We start from the raw sequence: 26,081 nt of genomic DNA on the forward strand, positions 1-26,081 counted from the left end.
ATTAGAGGAAAAGGCATGAATGTGTTTGCTCCTTTTTTAGATTTAAAAGTACTGTACTGGAGAATGGGCACATTCATTTGTGAGAGCTGAGTTGTCCAGGCACCCCTGAGCTGGCCAATCTTATAATCCAGCTGAGCTTGTTGCTTCTTTGACTCACTTAACGACTGATCTATTAAGAGATGCAGAGGAAGAGTGACTTTACTTGGTAAAGATGACGGCTGCCCTATTAGGGAAGCTAACAACACCATCACTCACCAGTCATATTGTTGATCCTCACAGTGCTTTTTCATTAGCATGTGTGGAAAGAGGCATCCATTCTCATATAGTGACAGCAGCAACAACATGATACTATTATGTAACACTGTTCCTAAAATTTTTACTTGCATCTTGCATCTTCTTCCTTCCCAACACTTTTCATAGCCTTAAAAAGTAAATGATGGTTGAATGATTTAATGTTCTTCATTTGCAGAAATGAAGGCTTAGCTCCCAGTGGTTATTTCAAGGTGGTGTCCCCAACTACTGATGAATCATGGTAAGCTGAGTTTTAGACATTTGGTATATTAAGTATTGGTTATGATAGAAAGGTCAGAGAGAAAACCAATCCATGTCACCCACTCATTATTGTTACAACCATAGGATAAAGCAGATAAGAACGACAGTAGTGACAAGGAATAGCTATTACAACTGAACAAAATAGTCACAATAACAAGAAAAGAACTAAATGTATTTGCTGCACTGCCAAGAAGGTAGAAAATTGGCTGAGTTAACATGGTGAAAATTGCCATTGTCGACAGCAGCATTCGATTAAGAGAAGCTAGAGAGAAAATTATAAAAGGAGGAAGCATCTGCAACTCTTTTGAAGTTTTTGCCTCGCTTAGCAGATGATTCAGACTTTTGCCTACTAGAGCTGCAACTCAAACCTTTGGCCCTCAGCCTGGGCACCAAAGGTAGTTGATCTGACCCAAGAGTATTGAACTTTGGGGGCTTTGTACGTTGCATGCCTTGTTTTAATTTATTTTAAATTTATTTGGATAGCATTGACTGCTGAAATATGTTTGGGGTTATTTTGTGGGGGTGGGGGTTGGACAATGATTTCTACCAGAATGGGATATGAACAACTGGGATGGGCTCTTATAAAAGAGGAGAGAATATGTCAGGTCCAAGCCCATAATTGGCTTGGAATTAAAAGCTTCTCTCTGTCTCTCTTAAACTTGGGGAATTGATAAAATTGGCTGATGAGAGAGACATAGCTGATAAGGAACATTTTAAATGGATGTTTTGAAACTGTTTTGCAGGAGATTTTAAGGAACATTTTAAATGGATGTTTTGCAGGAGAAGCACTGAGAAAACTGGAGTGATATCATTGGAAGAGGAGGAAAGCATGGCCAGCTATGAGTGAGGAAGCCATTGTTTGCATCTGCTTGTTTGGGCCTGTGCTTCCCAAAGCATCATGGCTGTATAACAGTATCCAGGCCACGAAGGTTTTGCCCACAGGATTTCCAAGCACTGATCCAAATGCCCTCTGAAAAGCCATTTAAATTCAGTTTTACCTGTGTACTACATCTCACAGCTACTACTGCGTGCTGTCCATTTAATCTCTGTTCAGATATTGCTATGCCTTGTTGTTGATGTTTATTCAATTTATATCTTGGTCTTCCTCGCCTGTTCAAAGGGTTCACACAGTTCCCTCACCACCCCTTTTCATTGCAAAGCGATCTTCTGAATAAGCTAGGAAGGGAGAAAGTGACTAGCCTAAGGTCGCCCAGTAAACTGGGCGACTGGGATAGGTGACTTCAGTCTGTTCTATTCTAACTGGGATAGGTGACTTCAGCCTGTTGCCCCCCCCCCGTATACCTAGCAGGCTCCTTTGCTTTTATCGCCAACCAGAGATGAGGTGCTTTACAGCCCAGGGAAGGGTTGCATAAAACAGATGTTACATAGAATTGAACTGTGTTTTGTATGCTTAGTAGTAGAGGTAGAAAAGTCACTTCTAAGAAGAATGGATGTCATAAAATGTTGAAGCTGTTTAGAACTGAGCAGTAGTAGGAGAATGCTCTGGATCTGAGAACATCATCCTGCCACTAGTTTATTTGTTCTTCAAAGTGACTTTCGAAGCTCTGGTTGGTGTGAAGGAGTCCACATGGGTAAGAATTAGTAAGAATTGATAAGAATACCTGCCTCGGTTCTTTCAATTTGGCTGTTTTCCATGTCCTTAGGCCTGCTCATTGCTGACACACATTACCTAAGAACCTTCCCAAAAAACTAACTTGGCATCTAGTTTTAACGAATTTCTGCTACTCTTGCTCTGACTGCTGCCCCAAACTGGCGTCTTGTGTTACTAACAAATGACAAACTAAAAACAAAAACAAAAATAACAAAAACAAATGACAAACTAAAACTATACTATTATTATACTATCCCAAGTGTGGTATAGTGAAAAGAGTGGCAGACTAGGACTCAGAAGACCTGGGTTTGAATTCCCACTTGGCTGAGGAAACTCATGGGGCAGTGGAATGGAACTGATGAAACCAAACCACTTCTAGTATTATTATGAGAAAGGGAGAGAAGCCAGCAGTGTATTATCAACAGTAATGTGTGGAATAGTGATCTGTTGCTCTGGTAATCATTGAGGCCTCTCTTCCATGAGCTTTCAGTTGCAATCTTTTGCAAAGTTCTCATTCATTTGGAAATCATATGTCAATTCTATGTAGTAACAGCTCATGAACTAAATAAAAGCAGATCCCATAACTTCAACCTCTTTCATGGGAAACCTACTTCTGTTCATGGATTGTTTTAATAGGTGGGGTTCTTTAATCCACTTTTAGATAATGTTATCACAAAATCATTGCACACTACAAATGTAATGTGTTAGCTTTTTCTTTTGTTGCAGTTGGTACGCTGGTAATCTCTCAAGGGCCCAGGCAGAACAACTCCTTCGGCAAAAGGTGGTGTTAAATATCCCTGTGCTTTTGATAAATGTCTATGTGGCTATTTAGCTGCAAGCTTCCACTTGCTTACTTTGGAACAATGAGGCTGGTCTGTTTATTTGATTTTTTGGAACTGGAAAAACTGATGAAAACAGAATGTTATTTCAGATAAGGGAGGGCTAATTTGACTAATTGGTTCCTTCTAACTGGTGGATAAATTAAATTGTAGCCCCAACCTTCTAACAGAGGTTGCTGTATCTCTGTACTATCCTCCCTCACACACCCAGAACCCAAATAAAATTTTGTTTCAGGGGCAAGCAATGGAATGGTGTGTGGGGGCAGTCACAGAATAATTAGCAAACTCTTTATCTGGACTTTGGGATGGAAAATTCCAAGCATGATTAAAAAGGAGAAAACTTGAAACCACACCTCCCAGCTCACTTTACCTCACCTCATACAGACAGACTCAGCATGGACATTTGCCATGAATTTTTGGGACTCTGACCTACAATATCTGTCTGCACTATGGTGTACAGCCTGAGGAAGTGGGATATTTACACACAAAAGCTTGCAATTTGTGGGATTTTTTAAGTTGTTCAATGCATGTGTGTAATTCTGAACCACACAGCCTCTTTCTATATAAGAAAGGGATAACTGAAATGAAATCACAAAGTTGCATTTCAGAAGTGACATTGGCAGTTACTTGGTTATTGCAATGAGTGATACTTTCCCATTATTATAAAAACATTAATTTAAAGGGCATTTTTAGAGGTTTCTTGACAGGGTTTTTTCAAGATTTTGTGACATGCTTAGTGTTTTATTATTATTATTAAAAAGTACTAAAAGTAGCAAAACAATGAACCATGCAATAGCCTACAGTACTTTTAAAAACCACTGTAATGAGCAAAGGAAATGAATTACTTCTCAAACATTATAATGAATAACAGGAGTGAATTATTTTTAAAAGGCCATTTTTTCTCATTCAGATCCATGGGACAACAGGCTGTGCAGCTTTGTCCTTCCATAGAAGGGAAACTCCACAAAGGTGCCTTCCATGCCCCCTCCATGCCTCCCACCATTTCTTTTTGCCTTTGACAGGAGGGCTGGCCCTGATTTCATTAAACCACCACAGCACCAACACTTGGATTTATTAGGGAGGTTCCTTTCTCATGTTTTCCTTTTTATTATTGTTAAAAGGGGAAAGAAGGTGCATTTATGGTGCGCAATTCCAGTTACGTGGGGAAATACACTGTATCAGTACTCAGCATGATCTGCAAGTAAGTGTGCCATGTCTTTATAGTCCATCCGACAAATGCTTTATCGTTTCTGTATGTGCACGATACTGATACCATCTTGATCTTGTCTTCACACGTGAGAATCATGTTGTACATATATTTATCCTCATTTCCCATCTGAATTTGTGCATTTAATTAATCTGATTAATTTGAATTCACAGAATTCAAATTCAAATATGCTTATACTAGAAGTAAATTCCAGGTTGCTCTTTTTATATACTGTATCTTATGAGAGAACAAAAAATATCTGAAGTCTAGTTTTTGTTGGATGAAAGTAATAAATCAACTGAAACAAAGTAGTATCAGTGCGTTGAGAACTCCTTGCGCTAGTATCATTTATTCAGCATAAATAATGAGTTGGCACTTTCCAAGTATAACAAGTGTTTGTGGATTTTTTTTTCAGAGATAAAAAGGGAGTAGTTAAACACTATCATGTTCATGTAAACAGCGCAAACCAGTTTTACTTGGCTGAGAATTACTGTTTCAGTTCACTTCCCAAGCTTATTCACTACCACCAACACAATTCAGCAGGTAATCTTGCTTCATGTTTCATAGATACAGGCTGCGCTCATGTCTGTTTCCCTGTTGTATTGGCATGGCTTTTGCAGTGTTTGGGTTGTCATCACCATGCCGTGTATTATGGGTGGGTGATCTTAGTGGTCAGAAGGACAGTCTTCAGACTGACCAGGAAAACAGAGGGCTGAATTTCCACATGGCCAAAGAGGATAATTTGAATATATATATTTTAAAAACCCATCACTTGTTTCTTGAACATTTCAAAAATTTCGCCTTAATAAAATTATAATTAAATAACTGACACATTAATTTAGGGGATTCATTTGTCATTTTTTAAAAAATGTTTATTTTTCCATAATGAAATCACTTTCATTACGGAAATGAAAGTGATTTCATTATGTGCAATTGAAATTCCTAATGCTTGCATTTACTTTGCCCACGTTACTGTGAAGAAACGTCCACAGCAACACCAGCATTGGAGAACCAGAGCTTGTTTATTCTTTGACGTACAAACAGTACCCTAACTAGCCAGATAGGGAGCTAGGAAATGAGCAGATGCTGTCTAATTAGGCTGGAAGGACATCTCAATTGTGAAAGCATAACACAGAGACAGAGACATTTCTAAGACAATTAAGATAATTAAGATGTGTTTATATGTATGTTTGGAGAGAAATTATAAGGCAACTTTAAGCTTTTAATTTTGCTAAAACAAAGTGAAACCAAAAAGAAGCGATCAGCAATATGCTGGACAACTGGCATGGAAGCTGCACCACTGATTTTCATTTTGTTTTAATGTTAAAAATTTGGCGGGTTCTTGTCAGTCTGCAAAAAATGACTGGAACTGTATTCACTATGTTCAGTGGGCTTTATGCCCTTGTTCATGTGTTCTGGCCTAGGGGCTATAAAATCCCTGGTTTAACTTTCTCCTCATCTGTTGGCTGTTTCTTCAATGAAAACAGTTGCCATATTAATTATAAATGATAATTCTACAGTTGTTGACCTATTTTAAATTCAGCAAATGTCTCTCATCCCTGAATGCTCATTATGGAGACCGAATCATGCTCCTTCACTCATGCATTAGAAGGCTTGGCTTTAATTTTGTATTCTGCAATGACATCCAGATTGCTGTGCCTATTCTGACCCTCTGTTGTTTCCTGTGCAAGGAAGTGTTCTGTGGATACAGGGCACTTACAGTAAATGAACAGAGCATTTCCAAACCTAGAATGGAGGCTATTTTTGGAGTGCATGGAAGAGACAGTTTTAAAGACACTGCAATAGAATTCATATAGTCATATTTGCATGAGTAGTTTTTTCCGCTCGCATGAGACCAAAACTGGATGATTCCAGTAAAGCACACTGAAGTCTCATTGTTGTGAACTTCCCTTAATTATATAACACATAACCAGCTTTCAGACTGTAAGGTAAAGGTAAAGGTTCCCCTTGACAATTTTTGTCAGTCATGTTCGACTCTAGGGGGCGGTGCTCATCCCCGTTTCCAAGCCATAGAGCCAGCGTTTTGTCCGAAGACAATCTTCCGTGGTCACATGGCCAGTGCGACTTAGACACGGAATGCTGTTACCTTCCTACCGAGGTGGTCCCTATTTATTGACTCGCATTTACATGCTTTCGAACCTTGCCTTTTAGGGATGGTTACACGGCTTCGACATGCGGTCTCTGCAAAGGCAAACAAGGTTCCATCCACATCACCTTCGGGAAATGGTATGAAAGGACTATCCTCCCCACTCCCGCCTCCAATGTCTAGTTGTGCTTCACAAGAAGTATTTAAAATAAAAAAAATTAAAGCAAGGAAATCCTTTCATGTCAGAAAGTTAATAAATGCACACACACCTACCTTCTCTCTCTGTATCTGTCAAACTAGGACCTTGGGAGCTGAAGCGAGAGGATATTGTCTTGAAGAGAGAAATAGGAACTGGCCAGTTTGGAGTCGTCCAGGTGGGGAAATGGAAAGGGAAATACGATGTTGCTGTTAAAATGATCAAGGAAGGATCAATGTCTGAAGATGAATTCATAGAAGAAGGCGAAACCATGATGTAAGCAACTGGTTTCCTTCACTGATACTATGTTCGATATGTGCCTGCCAACATATATGTACATACCTCCTTACTTCCTTGGAAGCTACTGTCTGCAGAGTTCGGGCAATAAGCAATGGAGTAAGCTGCTTTATCAGTACCATTAGAATTCGACTGGCACAACAGAGGTTGTGTTTCTTCATTCGCGCCTTCTCCTTCTTTAAAATAACTTATTACCTCCACCCCAGTTCTGAAGACCTCAGGGAAAGATTTGGTCAACAACACAACTTAAAGTACGCTGCAAAGTTTTAAACACAACGTGAAAGAATGCAACATAAGCCCAAATAAAATCCACAATCCAACAAAATCCAGAACACTCTGTAACCTCTAAGCATCAAATGCTTTGGTAAACAGCCAGGTTTTAAACTGAAGCAGAAATTAGGCCATTGTTGATGGCAATCAAGACTTCAAAGGGAGGGAATTCCACAGAAAGGGTGCTAGATTTCTCTTGTTGTTTACATCAGTTTCTGATAGATGTTTTACCAGATGAAAACTAGAAGACAGACAGTTAATGAAGACTGACTAAGGGTGTTGTTTCACTGGCAATTTGAATCGCTTCCAATTTTGACTTTTTTTAAAAATATATATTGGACTCCAGTCATGTGGTATATAAATTGGTAGCTGTATTCACTTTGACTGAAATTAAATCAATTTATTTCTGGTAATTAAAACCAGTTTTGGCAGCTACGCTGATGAAACGGACTCATTTCCTTTCTGTTTTATTTTTTTTTCCAAAAAAATATTAAGTGATATATTGCTAAATCAAGTGTCTACGAGGCACCACCTGATGTCATAATACTGTAGTTGCTAGAAACCATGTGGGGAACACTGGAGAGGTGGCCTCAGCTGATTAATGGTGGAAAAGTGGGAACTGGTGTGGGGGAGACTTCCAGCGGGTTCAGCAGGAAGGGAGCCGACGATGGAGCCTCAGCCTCTGCTAGAAGTTGCTTCTCCAGAGGCGGGGGACAGTCTTCAGGTGACATTTGCACCCCTCTAGCCACCTGGCACTGTTGCTTCCAGCAGGGGGAATCCCCTACGCCTGGTCAGCTGACTCTCAGACCTCCCACACTCCTAGCACGCTGTCCATCCTCTGAGTTCACTCTGTGCCTGCAGTGTGCTGCTCAGATGCTGGACAGGCTGAAATGGCTCCTGAGATCAGCAGGCTGGTCAGTTGCTTTGCAGGGCGATGCTCCTAGCATGCGGGCAATACTCCATGTCCAGGCATGCCTGCTCTGCACTTGCTGATCTTTTGCTGTTCTACCAGTTCCTTCATTGGCTGAATGGAGAGAACAAGGTAGGTGGTTGTATTGCTGAAGTAATACTGCAATGAACATTTTAAGAAAGAATTTTTTAAAAAAAATGAAGGAAAAACAGCAGTGTCTCTGCCACCCAAAATCCACATAGGCGCAAATTAAAATGACAGCAACATTCACATTCAGAAAACTGCACTGAATTGAACCAATGGAGAAATGAGATATTTTAAAAAGCCTCTGCTGGCCAGTTGAAAAAAGACCTGTTTTGCAATCCTAATAAATCGATTTCACACTCACATTTTGTGCCTGGGAATTTATAAATCAATTAAAAAAAAACTAAAATTGATTCAGCTCCAATTCTTATTGCCAGTGGGACACTCTAATATGAGTTTTACATTCACATTACAAGCTGCCTTGACACATGAACATCTTTAAGCCTTGCTTCTAATTCTTTTGCTCCATGCAGCTAAGTATTATTGCTGTTTAATTCTTCTGCATTTATTGAGCTTCACAAGCTTCCAAAAGACACCAAACATAAATGCTGAAAAAAAAAATTCTTTCATTTTAGGAAACTGAATCACCCCAAACTTGTTAAATTGTACGGTGTCTGCACCAAGATATACCCCATCTATATTGTGGCTGAATACATGCCTAATGGCTGCTTGCTTAGTTATTTGAAAAGCCAACGAAAAGAACTTCACCCCCTTCAGCTGCTGGAGATGTGTTACCATGTTTGTGAAGCGATGGCTTTCCTTGAGAGCCACAAGTTCATACACCGAGATCTGGTAAGGAGGAGGAGGGGAAGGATTTCTTTGTAATGCTGAACCACCTGAGGTCACGTTTTTACCTAGCAAGGGTAGCTCTGGTGACAAAAGGTGGTTAGCATGAGGGACACTTGGGAATCCAATTGTGCCAAGCGTGTTGAAAGACAGAGGCATTTTCTCAGAGCAAAGGTTCATTTGGATTTGCATTCAAAGGGAAGAGCCAGGAGCTTACTGTAAGCAAAATACAGAACAATCAACTATTTTGGTTGTTTTAAATCCACTAGTACAGAGGTTCTTTGTGTAGATATATCAAGGACTCTGGCATGGTTCAGTCACAGTGTGAATGAATAAGCAGCCAGTGTACTGTAATGCAGTGGTGACAACATTGGTCTAGAGTTGGGAGATCCAGATTCTAGTCCCCACGGAACCAATGGAATTCACTGGGTGAGTTTGAGCCAGTCATTCTCTATCATCCTAATCCACCTCAGAGAGATACAAGGGTTCTCTTGCCTCAGCTGACCACAGAGGAAGCCCTACTGTAGTTTAAAATGGTGCACCTTAATACAATACAGTAGCCACATTATACCCACATACACAGAGTTGGTTGTGGGTCTAAGGATGAAAGTGTGCACCATACTGGTAGATTCATGGCTTCTTAGCTATATACCAGAAGCCTCAGGGGTATTAATTTGTATTAATACCCCTGAGGCTATTATAGAAAACAGTATTAAGGTGTGTGGGAAGAGCAGTGGGACTTAATCTATTTCTGTGTGGGGTTTCCTTCCCTGATGTAAATAGTCGTAAGTTACTACCATAATTCTCACTTCCAGAACAAACAGGTACAGGGGAAGGAGGATTTTGATCATGAAATAAAGCAGAGGAAAGGATTAAAAATCTCTTCTCCCAGTGCTGTTGGTCCACTATGAATCCAAGGTGGCAGAGACAGAATGTAGGACTTTTAAAAGGGAACTGGAACAGTTCTGATACTGATCAAAATCCCATTGGCCCTCATGTTATTTCTTTTCTTCTCTATGAAGGCTGCTAGAAATTGCCTAGTTGATACTGACCTGACCGTGAAGGTGTCTGATTTTGGAATGACAAGGTAAGGCACAATCCAAATCTTTAATAACAATGTAGATAGATAGAATTTTATTACAGTCAAAAGACCAGCCACAAATAAAACATCAAAATATATAAATATACAGAAGCATACAAAAATATTGGGATCAAATGCAAAGCAATAATTGGATCTGAGGTGAACAACAACAGCATCAAAACATCTCCCCTAAAGCAATTCCAAAATGTCTAGCAAACCATTCTCTAACTACAGAGGCTCATCTACTTTTAGGGTCCTTTTTCTAAGGCCCACTGTAGCAGTAAGAAATTTGGCAATACTAAGTGTAAGCATGGGATTGGAGTTAGACAGCAGCACATGCATACATTGTTGCTCTGTACAACCAGGAAATCAGCCGATCAAAGGGGAAACAAGTTCTTCACATACTTCCTTGTAATATGTACACCACAACAGGATGTATTCAGTTGTTTCTATCTGCTCAATTCCACACGGGCAAAGGCGATCTGCCCAGGGGATCTGTTTATACTGTCCCTCCTGCACTGCTGAAGGTAGTGTGTTAAGCCAGGCCAGAGTAAATGCCCTTCTATACCTGGGCTGCTCCAACTGAGCAAAATAAGGTGCTGCTGTGACCTTGTATAAATTGTCCTTCCTAAGGTAGAATTCTGGGGCACTGCTTAAATCATTTTGTCTCTCGATGTCCTCAATACGCTGCTTAATGATTTTCTTTGCCTGTCCCATTCCCATGGTTAACAGAGTCAACCTAGAGAGACCCGAAGAGGCTATTTTTTGCTCAATTAACTGAACTCATTTTGACTTAAATGTGTCTTGCAGGATTCAATGGTGCAAGACCAATAGGGAGATAAGACAGTCTGAGCCAGTACATGAGAATTGCAATTCACATCCTGGCTTTGATATTAATTTGACCAGTTTCCAATCTTAGTTTTACGTTGGCGGAATCTCTGGGGACCCCTAATATTGCCCTCAGGAATTTTGATTGTACATATTCTAGGGCTGCAATATTTGGGAAGGGGCCCAATTGGGAGCCATACAGTAGTTGGGCTACTGCTTTTGTGTGGAACAATTTAATGGCTGAGGGAATGTAATGCCCCCCTTTGTTCTCATAAATTGTAATATTGCAGCAGAACTTGGCTGGGCATTTAATGCCGCATAATCACCATGTGCTTTCCTAGAGCTGTTACGATTGGAAAACGACATCGAAATATGTAAATTGGTGGATCTGATCAATTCTATACTGATTTATCATCCATGTTTGCATTACTGGCCTTTTGGCAAAAGGCATGATTTTTGTTTTTTAAAAAAATAATTATTAGGTTTTCCTGCATTGCTTTGCAGTGCTCTTCTAAGCCCAGTTGGGGTCCTAGAGATAACAGCTTCATCATCAGCATACAGCGATGTTGTTATATGCCCCCCCTGCGATTTTAGGGGGATGAAAGTCAATATTTTTAAATGGTCCACCATAGAATCAATGTAAAAGTTAAACAAAAGCGGAGCCAGAAGGCAGCCTTGCTTGACTCCTTTTTTAGTTTGAATGCCATTAGTAAGATGGCCGTGAGCACTACATCTTACCTTAAGTGAGGTATTTCTATAGAGATCCTAAATAAGTTGAAGCAGATACCTGTCAATGTTAGAAGCCTCTAGTTTCCTCCATAATTGACCCTTGATATTGAGTCAGAAGCTGCCTTGAGATCTGTAAAGACTACATGGAGTGAGGCTGCTTTATCAGAGGTATATTTTTCAATAAGATATTGTAATATAAAGCATTGGTCAATGGTAGATTGACCTTCCCTGAATCCTGCCTGCTCTTCTGCAAATATCTTATCCTGCTCCAGCCAGTCTTTAAATTTCCCATATAGGTGCCTGGTATATAATCTACAGATTGTGCTAAGGAGACTAATAGGCCTGTATTTGGCAGGATCATCTCTCTTTCCCTTCTTAAATATGGGGACTATGATCCTCAGTTTTCTGGAATTCAGCCAGTAGTATCAATACACGTGAATAGCGTAGAACTGGCTAGAACCACAGCCCAAATTTCTAAATTATTTTTGACCGCCTCTGGAGGAATCAGATCTTCTCCAGGGGCTTTTCCCATTTTCATCTGGGCTATTAAATTGTGTATTTCAGAAGTTGACACTGGTGACCATAGTGGAACATCTTCAGGTGTGCTATTCCATCTCAACTGGGCCACATCTGCATCTCTATATAAGTCTCGAAAGTGCTCCTCCCATGTCTCTGGGTGGATATAACAATCTGGGAGTGTTGGCCCAGAAGTTGGAATGATCTTTATCAGCCGCCAGAACACAGTCAAGTCCTTAGATTTTGCTGCTTGAATCAATTTTTTCCAATTTTCTTTCTGGGCCTCTTTTTTCTTTTGTACTCGTAGCTTTTTATAGATTTTTTTCTCTCTTTCAGAAGGGTTTGGGCCACCTTCAGATCCGAACTTAATTAATATAGGCTTGGTAGGTGCTCTGTAAGACTTCTTTAGCTAGTACACATTCCTTGTCAAACTGTGGCTTCAAAGTTGGATAGTGCCATTGTTGGGTTGCTTTTGCCTTACCAGTAACAGACTGTTTCAGCCCGCAGATCAGCTCCTCATAAGTTTCCACCAGGTTGCTCGTGCGCATTATAGATGTCCTAATGCTTTGCATGGTGTCAGATGCAAGTAAAGTCTGTAGATCCAAGTCCATCTTTGGGGTCCATTTGGCCTGACAGTATATTCCCCCATCAGGGAGTATCATGGATGGGTATTGATTGTCACTCCTTAGATAAGGAAAAGGGGCTTTCATAATTAGTAAGACAGGGAGATGGTCGCTTTGGAATTTTGGGGCTACTTCCAGATTCTCCAGTAATGGAATTAAATTTGATGAAATGATTAAATAGTCCATTTGGCTCATTCTAGCCGCCTAGAGTGGTCCTGACTGGACCAGATAGGCGGGATATAAATAAAATAAAACAAATAAATAAATAAATAGTTCCTGTCAGGTAGGTGAATTCAGCACGGTAACCATTCCCATATGCACCATTTAGAATGTGTAGGTTAAGCCTGGCGGTCATTTGACGTAGGAGGAGCCCGGCATAATTTGCTTTCCTATCTTTAGGTTGCCGATTAAATGGAAGTCCATTTAGGCCAGGTGTAGGAGGGTATGCTTTATGTTGAGAGTATAGGGCTCGATCATTAGGGCCTATACGAGCATTGAAGTCCCCTTCCAGAATCACATATGCGTTGGGATAAGAATGAAGCAGCTCGGATACATAAGCTTCAAATTCTGTCCATATTGCCAGAGTCTGTGATTTCTTCTTTTGATGGGGGTAAATACACAGTTATTATTATCAAATCCCAATGTCCACAATAGGCAAGTATGGCCATTGTGTGTTGTTTGAAGGATGGTAGCAGCCTTGTGTTTACACACATGGATGTGGCAATCATCACTCCTAAACCTCCCTTGCATCTTCCACGACCTACCCCAGAGGTTGCATGGATGGAGTGTGAGTGAAAACCATTGATTGACACCTTTTCCTGGATCCAAGTTTCTTGCATCAATACAATGTCCTTAGAGGAAAGATACTCTCTTGATTCAGGGTCCTGGGAGAGTCTGATCCATCCATTTATATTCCATGATATGAGGGCAATTTTATTTGTATGCTGGTCTGGTACCCAGCATTGTGCCTCTGAAATGACACTTGCTGTCTCCTGAGCACTCCCTTCACCTTCATCCTCCTTCATGGTCAGATCTGAAGTCAATCCGAATGGGGGAGCAGGGGAATCTGTCAGGTGTTTTCTCTCTAGCGCATCAGCTTGGTAAGATATCACTGCAGAATTTGAATAATATTCTTATGTCCTTGGGTCTAACATGAAGGATTGAGGAGTTCTGATATACTAGTTCTGGTCCATCATCACAATCTACAGTAGCCTGTATTCTTGTTGAATCATGTAGTCCTTCAGTTAGTCCCTCAATAAAGGTCTCAACCAACATCCATTCCGGCTCTGTAGGGGAAATTTCTCTCATCTCAGTGGAATTGTCGAGCTGTTCTGATTCAGAAGGTAGCCTTGTTGGAGTTAGCAACTTTAGTTCTGATTGTGGATTTGAAATTAATATCAGTTCAGGGCAAGTATTTGTTTTTGCTATCAGCTTCTCCTTAGACAGTGGTGAATGAAATAACCTGTCATCCAGCCCTTCTTTCTCTTTCTCTTTCAGTTTCATTTCCCACCTTTGATCTTCGTCTGTGGTACCAGTGATATCCACAATTGGGTCCGAACAACCCAAAAGGGTTAAGCCTTCCTGGTCAGAAGAATCAAAATCTAGTGTACCCTTATCTTGGAAAGAGGCCAGAATTTCCTCATGCACTCTTTTTATTTTCGGCATTAATAGTTCCTAAGTTTTGAAAGTTCTGAAAGTTCATCCTGTTTATCTGGTTGGATCCTGTCCAATTTACAGAAGCTGTTCACCCGCAGTTTATCCTTCTTATCAAGGCTAGTCTCCTTCACAGCTATCCCTGTGGCTTATGATGGAGTGGAAGCATAGTTAATTCTTTTGGCTCTGGCAAGGACTCTAACACCGTTCTTTTTAAATACTCTTTGAACTATTATATCATAACTTCTTAAATGTCGGGATAAATGCAGAAGGTGGTTTAAGATAAGTTGATTTATTTATCTTGGCATTTAGCAGACAGGTTCCAACTTCTTGACACCCTGAGCTATTATTAGGCACTGTTGCAAATGTAGCAGGCCTACTTTTAATACTGTTGTTTGTACTCACAGTGCCTCTAGTCCCCTTGGAAGGAAAGAAGCTTTCAATTCTAAGCTGTTTCTTCTTTCTCTCCTTTTTCTCCTCCTCCTCACCAGGACTGATAGTGTGTCATATTTTCTTCAAACTCTTTCTCCCTTTAGTGCTTATGGAGTAATTTTTTGTCTTGTTTATGGCTTCGTTTATCTGAGCAGGAGCGGGAAGTGTATCCAGGTGATGTTGCTCCCCCACCATATTTCCAGCAATGTAAAATCTTTTCAAGTGAGTTATGTCAAACAAACAAACAAATAGCAGCCAAAAATTAATGAGACATCAAAAAATGAAATCTTTTTTTTCCCCTGCCCATTGTAACAAAGTTGGGATATTTATATTCGTCTCCCTGGGGGAGATGAATACTAATATTGCCACTATAGGTGTCTGGGCTGAATGGACCAGCGCCCCCCCCCCAGAACCAGGCTGTCCACTTACTGCTTGTGACGTGCATGGCTGTCATCATTCGTGCTGCGCCAGTCACAGAAGTAGCCCGGTGAAGGCTTCCCTGCCTCACTCCACTGCTGACTGGCCTATCATGGACACATAAGGGCCACTAAGACTGAGGCTGTCGGTCGCAGTATCTTTTTTTGTTTGTTTGTTTACTTTTAGAAAGCATTTAGCATCAGAGGTGAGCCAGCCTGGTGCATGTTTTCATCTTTTTCATATTTTTGTATTTAAAAGATCATATCCTTTTCTGCAACAAATTGGTGCTTATTCTCAAGCATAGGTATTTAGCTTGAGAATAAGGTACTTCCCTTATAGCTCTGCAACAGGCTGTTGCCTAAATAGTGAATCCTCCTTTGCAGGTATGTGCTGGATGACCAATATGTCAGTTCCCTGGGAACTAAATTTCCAGTGAAGTGGTCAGCACCAGAGGTTTTTCATTACTCTAAATTCAGCAGCAAGTCTGATGTCTGGGCCTTTGGTGAGTATGTGACAAAATGTGTGACAAGGCTACATCAAGCAAGAAGAATTATTGCTGTGTCAGATATCTCATATATCAAATGTCTGCATATGTAACATACAGAACATTGCTGGAAAAGAATGATCAGGAACAGAGTGAATTGTCTACTAGGAAATTCTCCTAAGGAGGCTGTTCTTACAAGGCTGTTCATATGTGCCTAACAGATGGTAGTACAACTGCCATCTATTCAGCAGCCCTAAAACCATGAGACCCATTATCCCCTTGTGCTGTTCAAGTGAAGATTGTGTCTCCACTGTTTTGAGAGGAAAGATGTGTGAATCAAGGCCTAAAGTACAGCCTCTCTTTGGCCATGCGCAAAATACACTTCCAGTTTTCCTTTTTTTATGAACATGTTTTAAATTAGAAGCAATGTTTGGCTTTTAGTCTCTTCTGTGTTGAATTTCAGAAGATGGAAATCCTGAGGAATGCAGTTGGATGGTTAAGGTACAACTGTACGTATGCTGCCTCCCACAGTCCAATACAAACGGAGGAAAGGCCTCCATAATTTTTCTTTCACCACCCTTTTCTAACCTTCCGTGCTCACAGGATGGAGTCCCTCAATATGGATGAGGGACCTCCACACTTACTTTCCCGAGAAGGAAGGAAAGAAAGCTTTCCTGCACACTTTATACTGTATGCAGCAACACTGGAAACACTTTTCTGAAACAGCTTCCAGAGTCCCTTTGCCAACGTTGCCTGTTGCCATGCCGAGTAAGGGATTCTGAGGACTGGAGTCCAAAAAAGCAACTTTTCCAAACTCTGTGTAGCATCTACCTTAATCCTTGGTTGTAGCATCTGGTACAAGAACTTTATCACTTTGCTGAAGTCTGTTCTGTCACACCCAGACAGATCCTGAGCATTTGGGCTATTGAAAATTGACACAAAGACAGCCATGTGTGCTTGGTAGTTTATGAATTTCCCAGGTGTACTGTGCATTTGTTCAGCACACTTGGTACTTGCAAAATTCTCTCTGGAGGCAGAAAAGCTGAAAGAGGAATAACTTGGTAGGTAGTGGTGTCCCAGTGCATGACATACAGTAGGCTGGAAGATATTCAATTTGTGCTTAGGAATATTGTGAGTGAGAGCGTTGGGTTTTTTAATGCACGCACAACAGAGACAATTCTTTGTGGTACAGCTCAGGTGTCTTCTGAAAAACTGAGTGTTCCTTTATCAAGAGTGCACAACTTGTAGAGCCAATAAGACCCCATTTAAATGAGGGTGAAATTGTTGTTCGCCAACTCAAAAGATCTCTATGTGGGTTGCTTGAGGGGTGATAACACTCCAATATGTATATGGGGGAGAATGTGTATGTGTTGAGAGAAGTGTGCATACATGATAAGATTTGGAGAGTGAAGGAAGTGTCTCTGTGTATGTACATATACTGTACATATATGTTCATGTCTCACAATTGACATGGAACTTCAATACATCTTGAGGCTGAAGAGTTTGTGCATTCATCTTATACCAAAAAAGTGTTTGTACTTGTATCTAGAGATACCTGGAATTAAAAATAGTTTTAAAGTATCTCTTTTCAAGCAGTTTTTAAAAGGGAGATAACACAACTGGCATACTCAGTATGTCATAATCGATACTTGCAGAGCAGTATAAACATATTTGGTTTTTATCACTTTGGGCATGTCTGCAGGAATTTTAATGTGGGAGGTGTTCACGTTGGGAAAACAACCCTATGACCGGTATGATAATATGCAAGTGATTGAGAAGGTTTGCAATGGTTATCGGCTTTATCGTCCACAACTGGCTTCTGAGGCAATCTATCAAATCATGTACAGCTGCTGGCATGAGGTATTTGCAATATTTCTTTTAAGGATAAAACTGTCATCTAACCTTCTCTAGTGCTCTGATACAATGACCTCTGCAGATATACTCCCATATTTTCACATGAAACTCTTGTCTTTGTTTGAAAAACACAATTTCAAATGTTTACGAATGTATGACACTGTTTAGTCCGTCTGTCATTACTAGTACATACTTCATCTCTCACAGATATAACCTCTCACAACAAATCCCGTTGCTGCAGCTATGGCCACAAAAAGGCTGGTGACAGCAGGGCCTGTTTTTGGAAATGAAATAGTCCCTAGTTCTCTGGATAGTTCCCACAGCTCCTGTATAATCCTTTTCATTGTGTGGAAGCTGTGGGGACTGCAGGACTAGAAAAGGAAGCCTTTCATTATAGAAGATGGCTAGCACTGAGATGATAATAATGGTGGCACTGACTTCTGGTAATTGAATATTTCATCCTCCCATCCTACAGCTCTCGGTGCTTCTTTATAATGAAAGGGATTACATAGGAGCTCCAGGAGTCAAAGCACAGAAATAGGAAATGTTAAATTTCTGAGGATATTATCACCCTTCTGCCGGAGTTACAAGAACAAGATTTCAGCCCATTATACTTTGTTTTCATACTACTGAAAACATACTAGTAGCTAGGTACAGAATAAAATAGTCACACTCATGGTGAGGTACTAACGACAAGCAAGAAACAGAGCTGGAAAGGTTACTTCTTTAGGTTAAAATGTTAAGAATCCTCCAGACATTCAGAATGTCTTGTTCTTTTTTTTACAGTTTTAATTTTTTGAAACATAAACAATGAAAATCATATAAACATAAAATAAACAAGTAACAAACATCTACTAAACATGGTGCTCCTGCTCCCTCAGGGACCAGTTTGGTGTCACAGCCATTTGCTCCCATGGAGCCCTGTTCACCTTCCAAAACTGACTCTTTCGAGGGGCCATATTGCTTCCCCTTTATTAGAACAAAATTGATAAATTCTACCCATATATCTAAATAAATATCTTTATTTAGCACCACCTGCTTAAGTTTAATATTTAATATTAATGATATTAGCTTATCATTAATAGCTATATCCAAAACTTCCCTAAACCAATCATTTAAATGGAAACTGTACCTCACTTTCCACTTTCTAGCTATAGCTTACCCAGTAGGAAGTCACGTCTTTATTTGTCCAATTACATTCCTCCTTTTCAAATATTGATAAAAGCACTACTTTAGGACATACAATTTAATTTATCCTAAGTTTAATTTACCTCTTTCATTAATTTACTTCTTTCCTTAAAAACCAATTGCCAAAATGTTGATATAGTTTTGCATTCCCACCACATATGAAAATAAGTACCGGTAGTTGCTTTTTGGTACTCTCTCCAGAACATCTTAGAATAAATAGAATTCATTTGATTTAGTTTCACTGGAGTTAAGTACCATCTCCCAACTAACTAATTGACATTTTCTTTTATCCTTACTGACATAGATTTCTATATGTATTCTAATATCCCATATATTACTTCAAACACTGGCACCTATTTCTTCTCCCACATAATATTGCTATAATGTTTTAAGTAAATCCTCCTGATCTTCTGCTTCCACTAAAATATTATAAATTTTACCTACTGTCCCTGTGCTTTATTTTTGTAATACCCTGTTCCCCTGAAAATAAGACCTAACCTGAAAATAAGCCCTAGTATGATTTTTCAGGATGCTTGTAATATAAACCCTACCCCAAAAAATAAGACCCAATTAAGTGAAACCCCACCCTTCACCATTGTGCAGCAACCAGAAGAAGATGACATGACTGCATTTGAATAAATGTAGATTGTTGTACATGAAAAAAAAAATAAAACATCTCCTGAAAATAAGCCCTGATGCATTTTTGGAGCAAAAATTAATATAAGACCTTGTCTTCTTTTTGGGGAAACACGATAGAATCTCTTCAAATTTCATAACTTCTCTGCAGTTACCATTTCTTTTTACCCAATCCTTTGCCCACTGCTCTAATTGAAAAATATTACACCAAGATATTTTATCAATTCCTATCACTTTTTATTTGCTCTTTATTCCAGATTTTTTCTCACTAATCTTTTATTCTAATAATTTGTCTCTTAATAAATTCTCAATCTATTCTTTCAAATTTTGGGAGAACTTCTCCAACTCTGCCATTGGATATACTGGAGAAACTGGTGGAATAATGTTCCATTTGTATTTTTAAAAAGCCCCAGGTTCAGTCTCTGAAATCTTATTTTGAGACTCTTGAGTAGAGTTTTGAATGACCTCACTGCCTGAAACCTTTGGTGAGCCAAATAAATTTTCCATCATTTTCAAATTTTCCTCAAATTTTATCATGGGAAGGCCATACTGTAGCATTCTCCATTTATTAGATCTATGGTTCTTGTTGTATTACGTAATGGTTTATGAATATTCATGTTGCTGAGAGGCGGAGTCAAGAGAGATGCTATAAGAGGCAGGGTCAGAGAGTCAGAGAGGAGATTAAGTCAGATAGAGTCAGTAAGAGAAATGTAAGAGAGTCAGGCAGGAGAGAAAAGCCAGATAGTGTAATAGAGTGTGTAGTTTGGGGAAATTCTGAGGAATGATTAACTACTGAAGATATTCATGAATCAATCTATGTAATCAATAAACCAAAGTTTTATTTAAAATAACTTGAAGTGTGGACCTGAATCTTTCTGAAGTAAATGGTGATTTAGAGATCACCTGGTGGCAGCAAGTGTAAAAGAAGAGAGTGTTTGCCTTCATGTGCTCTGAGGCTTGAAGGTCAAGCAGAGGGGCACGAGGATGGACGCCACACATAACAATCAGGGATGAGATGTATATTTAAAAGGGACGGTCTGATGGTTGAACTGCTCAGCTGGAAAAGTGACCAGCTTTGTTTTGGGCTTTGAGAGGTTTGGTCACACAAGTCTAACCTTGTTATTTTCCCTAGGCTAAGAAAGGCCCTCTAAGAATTATTTTGAAAGGAAGCTAAAGAAATTTATGAAAGTGTTAATAAAACCTAAATAGCTTTTCCATAAGGGACTGGTGTTTTAGAGAGCAGCAGTTCTTATGTTAACATGCTTTGTGAAGTTCATGTTGATACACTGTGACTGCATCAACAAGTCTGTGAAACGATAAATACTGTTCTGAATAGTAATGACCAAACTTCTTCCTTCATTGAGAGTTTTGAAAACAAACAACATCTTGAATTATATATTCTTCTTCAGCATATATTTATACCCAGGTCAGAGATTAAAAGATTTTAAGTAATTCTATTAATATTACATGCCATCAGTTCTGCCTAACTGTTACATCACTAACAGCATAAAGAACAAAGTCTTGTTACTTAGTTATGCATAGAGAAGCAAATGACATATGTTTCATTGCCTTATATTTGACAACTAACAAACCCCCCACTGGGATTCTCGCGCATGCACCCAGCCAACAGGTGCATACACTTGACCAACAACTCTAGCAGTGACTCTTTTTTTAAACTTGAAATCTGGAATAAATGAAGACAGGTTTTATGTCCTGGAATATCCCCTTTAATGCCACTGGTTGGGTTAGAGAAATTCCCAAGATATAGGATAGAGGAATTGATTAACAAATTAAAAAGAAAACAGATATATAAATGGGAGGATTGGAAAGATAAAATCCAAAATAAGGATCAATTAAGAAGCATTTTTGCAGAAGAAAAATTAAATTGGTTAAATTTGATACCACTGGAACAATGGTTGCATGAAGGAGAAAAAATTAAAGGATAGGCAACTGACAATGTTTGAACAAATAAAGAATGTGGAGAATGAGGTGAACAAAAAGGGGGGGGGAGGGAGAATTGCTAATGTTTATAGAATATTGACAGAAGAGGCAGATCCATTAGGTGGGTTAAAAATAATATGGGAGGCAGATTTAGGAAAAATAAGGAGGAATGGAAAATGTATGGAATAAAAGGGTTTTTTAAAACATGTCAGAATAAAAGAATGGTTATAAAACAATGTGGAGATGGTATTTAACACTGAAAATATTAAACAAAATAGATTCTAAATATTCCAAGATGTGCTGGAGATGCAATAAAGAATTAGCTATATATCTGCACTTAGTAATGCAAAGGATTTGGAGGGAAGGTTTTTTAAAAATTAGAGAAATGTTTGACGTCAACATTGAAGCATCATCAAGAACAGCATAATTATTGTTAATAAATAATCATAACGTAAATAACTCAAAGAAAGAGATGATTGTAAATATGATAAGAGCTGCTCAATTACATAATTATAGCAAAAAGCTGGAAGAAGAAATGGATTTTTCAACCACATGAATAGTATAATGAAATCTGGAATATTGCAATTAACAATAAACTGACATCTGAAATTAAGTTTTAAAACGAGTGATAAAGATTAATACATTTAATTAGATATGGGGAGATTTTATAAATGCCACATTGAATAAAGGAAAAGGACAAAAGCCAGGTCAAAAATCTGGAAGGTATAAGGGGTCTTTTAAAAGATGAAGGAAACGTTGTTGTAATATAGAGAGTGATGTATTGTATTAATGGATGGTCCCTGGGGCGAGGGGTGCACTACTGCTTTGTTTTTGTTTTGTATGTAAAGAAATTTAAACTAATAAAAAATTTTAAATCAGTGTTATAACATAAAACAATGACAGCCCATGTGAATCTTATCAATGGCAAAGGATGATCTACTTGTTCCCCTTTATCCTCTTTTATGCATGACATATACATAGATTTATTTCATTATTTAAATATTCCATATATAATTATATGATCAATTATAAATATAATTTTCTAAGAACAACATCGCAATGCTTCATAAGTGAAAAATAACACTTTTGTATGCTTTCTGGACTCTGCCACTCCAGTATAAAATGAATAATTGTAATTCAGTTTTTCTACAAATCAATTTTACAATGCTCTGGCCAGAATCTTATTGCTCAGGTTACAGCATTGTAAATGCAGCAGGATAAATCCTAGTAATAAATTGCCACTAGTTAAAGAGATCTTGCTTGTATTCCTTGTCATGTGCTAAGTCACACAACTAGTGCACACTGAGGAATACAAGTAGCACTCTTTAACTGGTGGCAATTTGCTACTATGACTTAACATACAGAAACAGTAAGCATCTGGCCACTGTCTTCTCAGACTCTAACATATTTGTCACCTTTGCCATTTCTTTTCGATACAGTTGCCTGAAGAACGCCCCTCGTTTCACCATCTGCTCTCGCTGATGGAACCACACAGAGAAAACGACAAGCCTTGAAGAACCAGCCATCTTAAGTGGAATCCTCCCACATGTATCTCTCTCAAGCTCTCACAGAAATGTTGCCTCTAAAATTTTGCTTAGCATTGCTTGCTTAAATGTGATTAAAGCAGCGAAATGGTTCAAATATTAAGCAGTGAGATAACACATGCATTTTATTTATTTTTAAGTGTGTGGTGATGTCTGGTTCAGATTACTGTGTGAGGATCTGTACCAAAAGATCCAGAGGACATGCGTGAGAATCTAGAAGGTACTGTACTCTGAAAATGGTGGCAACACGCAGTTCATAACCACTCCTTTGAGTGGTTATTGCTAAATACAAGAGTGTTATCTACACTGCACAATTGTATATGCCACCTTATAGAATCCTGGGATCTGTAGTTTAGTGACACTTTTAGAATTCTCTGGTGTAATTCGGGGGATGTTCACTAGAGATCTCTAGTACAGACGTCTAATTACCTCGTCAAATTGTAAATCTTATCAATGACAGTTATAATTGCACAGTGCAGATACACAGTTCAGAAGGTGTTCCTCAACAACTGAGACACGCCTTGGAATGTGCTCTTTTTAAAACTTTTAAAAATGGGGGAAGAAACCCCTTTCTTTGGTCAAATATTTTACCTTTCCTTGCAGTTCTAACTTTACATTTGTGAAGAGTAAAACACGTTTTTACAATTTGAAGGTAAAGTTTTTATTTATTGCATTTAATTACATTTAAATAAAACAAAATGAAATGAACTACCCTGTTTCCCTGAAAATAAGACCTAACCTGAAAATAAGCCCTAGTATGATTTTTCAGGATGCTCGTAATATAAGCCCTACCCCCAAAATAAGCCCCAGTTCAGTGAAACCCCGCCCTCCACCATCGTGCAGCAACCAGAAGAAGATGACATGACTGTATCTGAATAAACATAGATTGTTGTACATGAAAAAAACAAATCATCCCCTGAAAATAAGCCCTACTGCTTTTTTTGGAGCAAAAATTAATATAAGACCTTGTCTTATTTTCGGGGAAACACAGTACTAAAAGTGCTTCAAACCAGTGGCTGGTTCCACTGATTAAAAAGGGCATTAATATCTCAAGCTTGCTAACAAGCTGGATATTTTATACTGAATTTTGGTGTTAAAAAAGGATAAAATTATTCTAAACATCAGGGTTTTTCTTGTAGATAAAATTAAATGAAGACTGAAAAAAAATAAGCGCTTATTGTTAGCGCACAAACTAAATGTTCCAGAACAAATGGCAGGCTGTTAGAAAAATGTTTCAACATATTTTCCCCGGTTTGCATTTTTCCAAGTGGTATCCATATGTTTGCCCTAATGAGTCAAATAATAGCTTCTGAGAGTTTAGTGTTCTCACAGAAAAAGCCATGGTGGAAGAACTCACCTGTTGCTGCAGTTTTGGTTGAAAGACCAAGAATTGCAACTGCTTTTTTTAAAAAATAGAAGAGATGGGCAGTCTCGCCATTAATCTCTATTATCACATATAGTCAAAGCCTCCTGTTTGTGCATGCTAAACTGAAGATGAAAGTCTACATGCGTAATTGTCTGGGCTGCATTCACGGCAAGGAAGCATGCACAGCTCTTGACACAGGAGTTGTCACATGTGCAACGCTGCAGAGATGCTGGCTTCCTGTCTGTTTTGTAGTGTCTATTAACTGCCTAGAGAGGGCTGATTCCAGTCCTACTTTTCCCTAGGACAGTATGCTTCTTTGGGTTTCAAGCCTACTGTGATTAGCAAAAACATATTATTCTGTACTAGACATGCAGGTATGTGAATACTACAGCTCTCTGGCACTCAGATCCACTTGATATTTATCAGGATATATATTTATGTGGCCCTTCCTGTTATCATGTCGTTGATGCTGACACATGACGATCAATAAAAAAACATGCATGGGATGCTTTAGAAAGTGGTTGAGGTATCTTCTCTTAAAAATGTTGGTTTTGTTTCTCCATCATTCCCAGATGTGTTGGCTTCATCCATTTGGACTAAGTCATTTTGTGCTGCGTTTCTCCTCCTACATAGAATCACAATAAATTGGTTTCATCAAGCCTTGAACAGATGGACACAAAACAAAGGGAAAACATTCGCCACAGATATTCCTTATTTGCTGTTAATGGGAAAAGCTAAGGAATGGTATAGCTTGTCTTTTCAAAGCAATGTAGGTTGTTTGTATAAAAGAATCAACTGAAAATGTCAGTTATTTACAGTAACCCTTGTTTTTTTAAAAATGGATGTTGAATCAAAACATCTCATATTGGAAAGCCACTTAACATTTAAATGCTTGGAATCAAAGAAGAGGCAACAGTTCTACCCTTTGAAGTGGAATCTGGGAATACCTGCTTTGTAAAACTTTGGCCTTAACTTGTATGTCACTGGTATGTAATGATTTTTGTTAAGGAATAAATTAGATAGTTGGCAAACTTTAGGACTATCACCCAGTTAAGGGCACTAGATATAAGCTGCTTTCTGGGGTATTAGAAGGTTATATAACCCTGGGTGAATAAAGGCAAGGAAAGCCCAGTGTTCCAACCAAAAGCCTGATATTATTAACAAAATTTAAATAAATAAATAAATAAATATTATGGAACTGATAAGAGGGAAGCGTTGAAGTTGCATGAAACTGTGTTCTTACTATGCTATGTCTGTATCTCTGGCTTCTAACACTTTGATGTCTTCTTTATTTTACAATATAGTTTATAGGGGGAAAATAAATTTAAGCCTGGTCTCGGAGTGCTCTCTAAATGGACGTACAGGACTTTATATTGCTATTAAATATTACTATGGCAAGGGCATGTGTGTAGTCTTGTCAGGGTGGCAGTTAGAAAGAAGGGACTCTAAATATGCTCAGTTAGGATGTGACTAGACAAGATAATTTGGAGCAATCCAGGTAATGTCTAAAAGGCTCTTTTTTTCTTTGTGATCTATTTTGTCTTGCACTTTAGTAATCCTTCCATTACTATCGAAGACATTTCTTCTCCCATGTGAAGGAACCAGACAGTAGTCCAGATTGCTCCAATTACTGAGCAATTATTGACACCTGCTTTCCTGCCCTTTTCCCTTCCTTCTGTCATGGCTGCCATTCCATAGGCCATAGCAACTTCGGTTTTTTTGTTTGTTTAATTTATCAAATGGCATAGTGTTACAGCAATACACTGATCTAGCATGGACACTCCCTTATATAGGAAATAGCACTGTGGCACTTAGGAGAATATTTTTTAAAAAGTATGAGAAGCTTATTGTCTGATTGCTTTTATTTCTTATAACATTTGGTTTTTATTTTAACACGCTATAAACTGTCCAGAATACAGTGGTGCCCCG

General features: G+C 38.8%; 2 protein-coding genes across 3 annotated transcripts in view; one reads left to right on the forward strand and one right to left on the reverse strand.

Annotated features, from left to right (window-relative positions):
• Positions 1-26,019, forward strand: part of BMX (BMX non-receptor tyrosine kinase) — a 43,118-nt gene extending 17,099 nt beyond the window's left edge. The window contains exons 7-18 of the mRNA XM_078390402.1: positions 470-532; positions 1,333-1,395; positions 2,891-2,945; positions 4,125-4,204; positions 4,626-4,753; positions 6,383-6,457; positions 6,618-6,789; positions 8,650-8,866; positions 9,883-9,947; positions 15,523-15,641; positions 17,326-17,483; positions 22,682-26,019. Of these exons, the coding sequence (XP_078246528.1) occupies positions 470-532; positions 1,333-1,395; positions 2,891-2,945; positions 4,125-4,204; positions 4,626-4,753; positions 6,383-6,457; positions 6,618-6,789; positions 8,650-8,866; positions 9,883-9,947; positions 15,523-15,641; positions 17,326-17,483; positions 22,682-22,756 (1,270 nt within the window). The 3' untranslated portion in view covers positions 22,757-26,019. The remainder of the gene's footprint in view (positions 1-469; positions 533-1,332; positions 1,396-2,890; positions 2,946-4,124; positions 4,205-4,625; positions 4,754-6,382; positions 6,458-6,617; positions 6,790-8,649; positions 8,867-9,882; positions 9,948-15,522; positions 15,642-17,325; positions 17,484-22,681) is intronic.
• Positions 15,382-26,081, reverse strand: part of ACE2 (angiotensin converting enzyme 2) — a 59,088-nt gene continuing 48,388 nt past the window's right edge. For both annotated transcript variants that reach the window (XM_072994347.2, XM_020786763.3), the window contains one exon: positions 15,382-24,777. In XM_072994347.2, the coding sequence (XP_072850448.2) occupies positions 24,663-24,777 (115 nt within the window). In that variant the 3' untranslated portion in view covers positions 15,382-24,662. The remainder of the gene's footprint in view (positions 24,778-26,081) is intronic.

The sequence above is a fragment of the Pogona vitticeps genome, chromosome 3 (genome assembly GCF_051106095.1).
Source record: "Pogona vitticeps strain Pit_001003342236 chromosome 3, PviZW2.1, whole genome shotgun sequence".
NCBI classification, from domain to species: domain Eukaryota; kingdom Metazoa; phylum Chordata; class Lepidosauria; order Squamata; family Agamidae; genus Pogona; species Pogona vitticeps.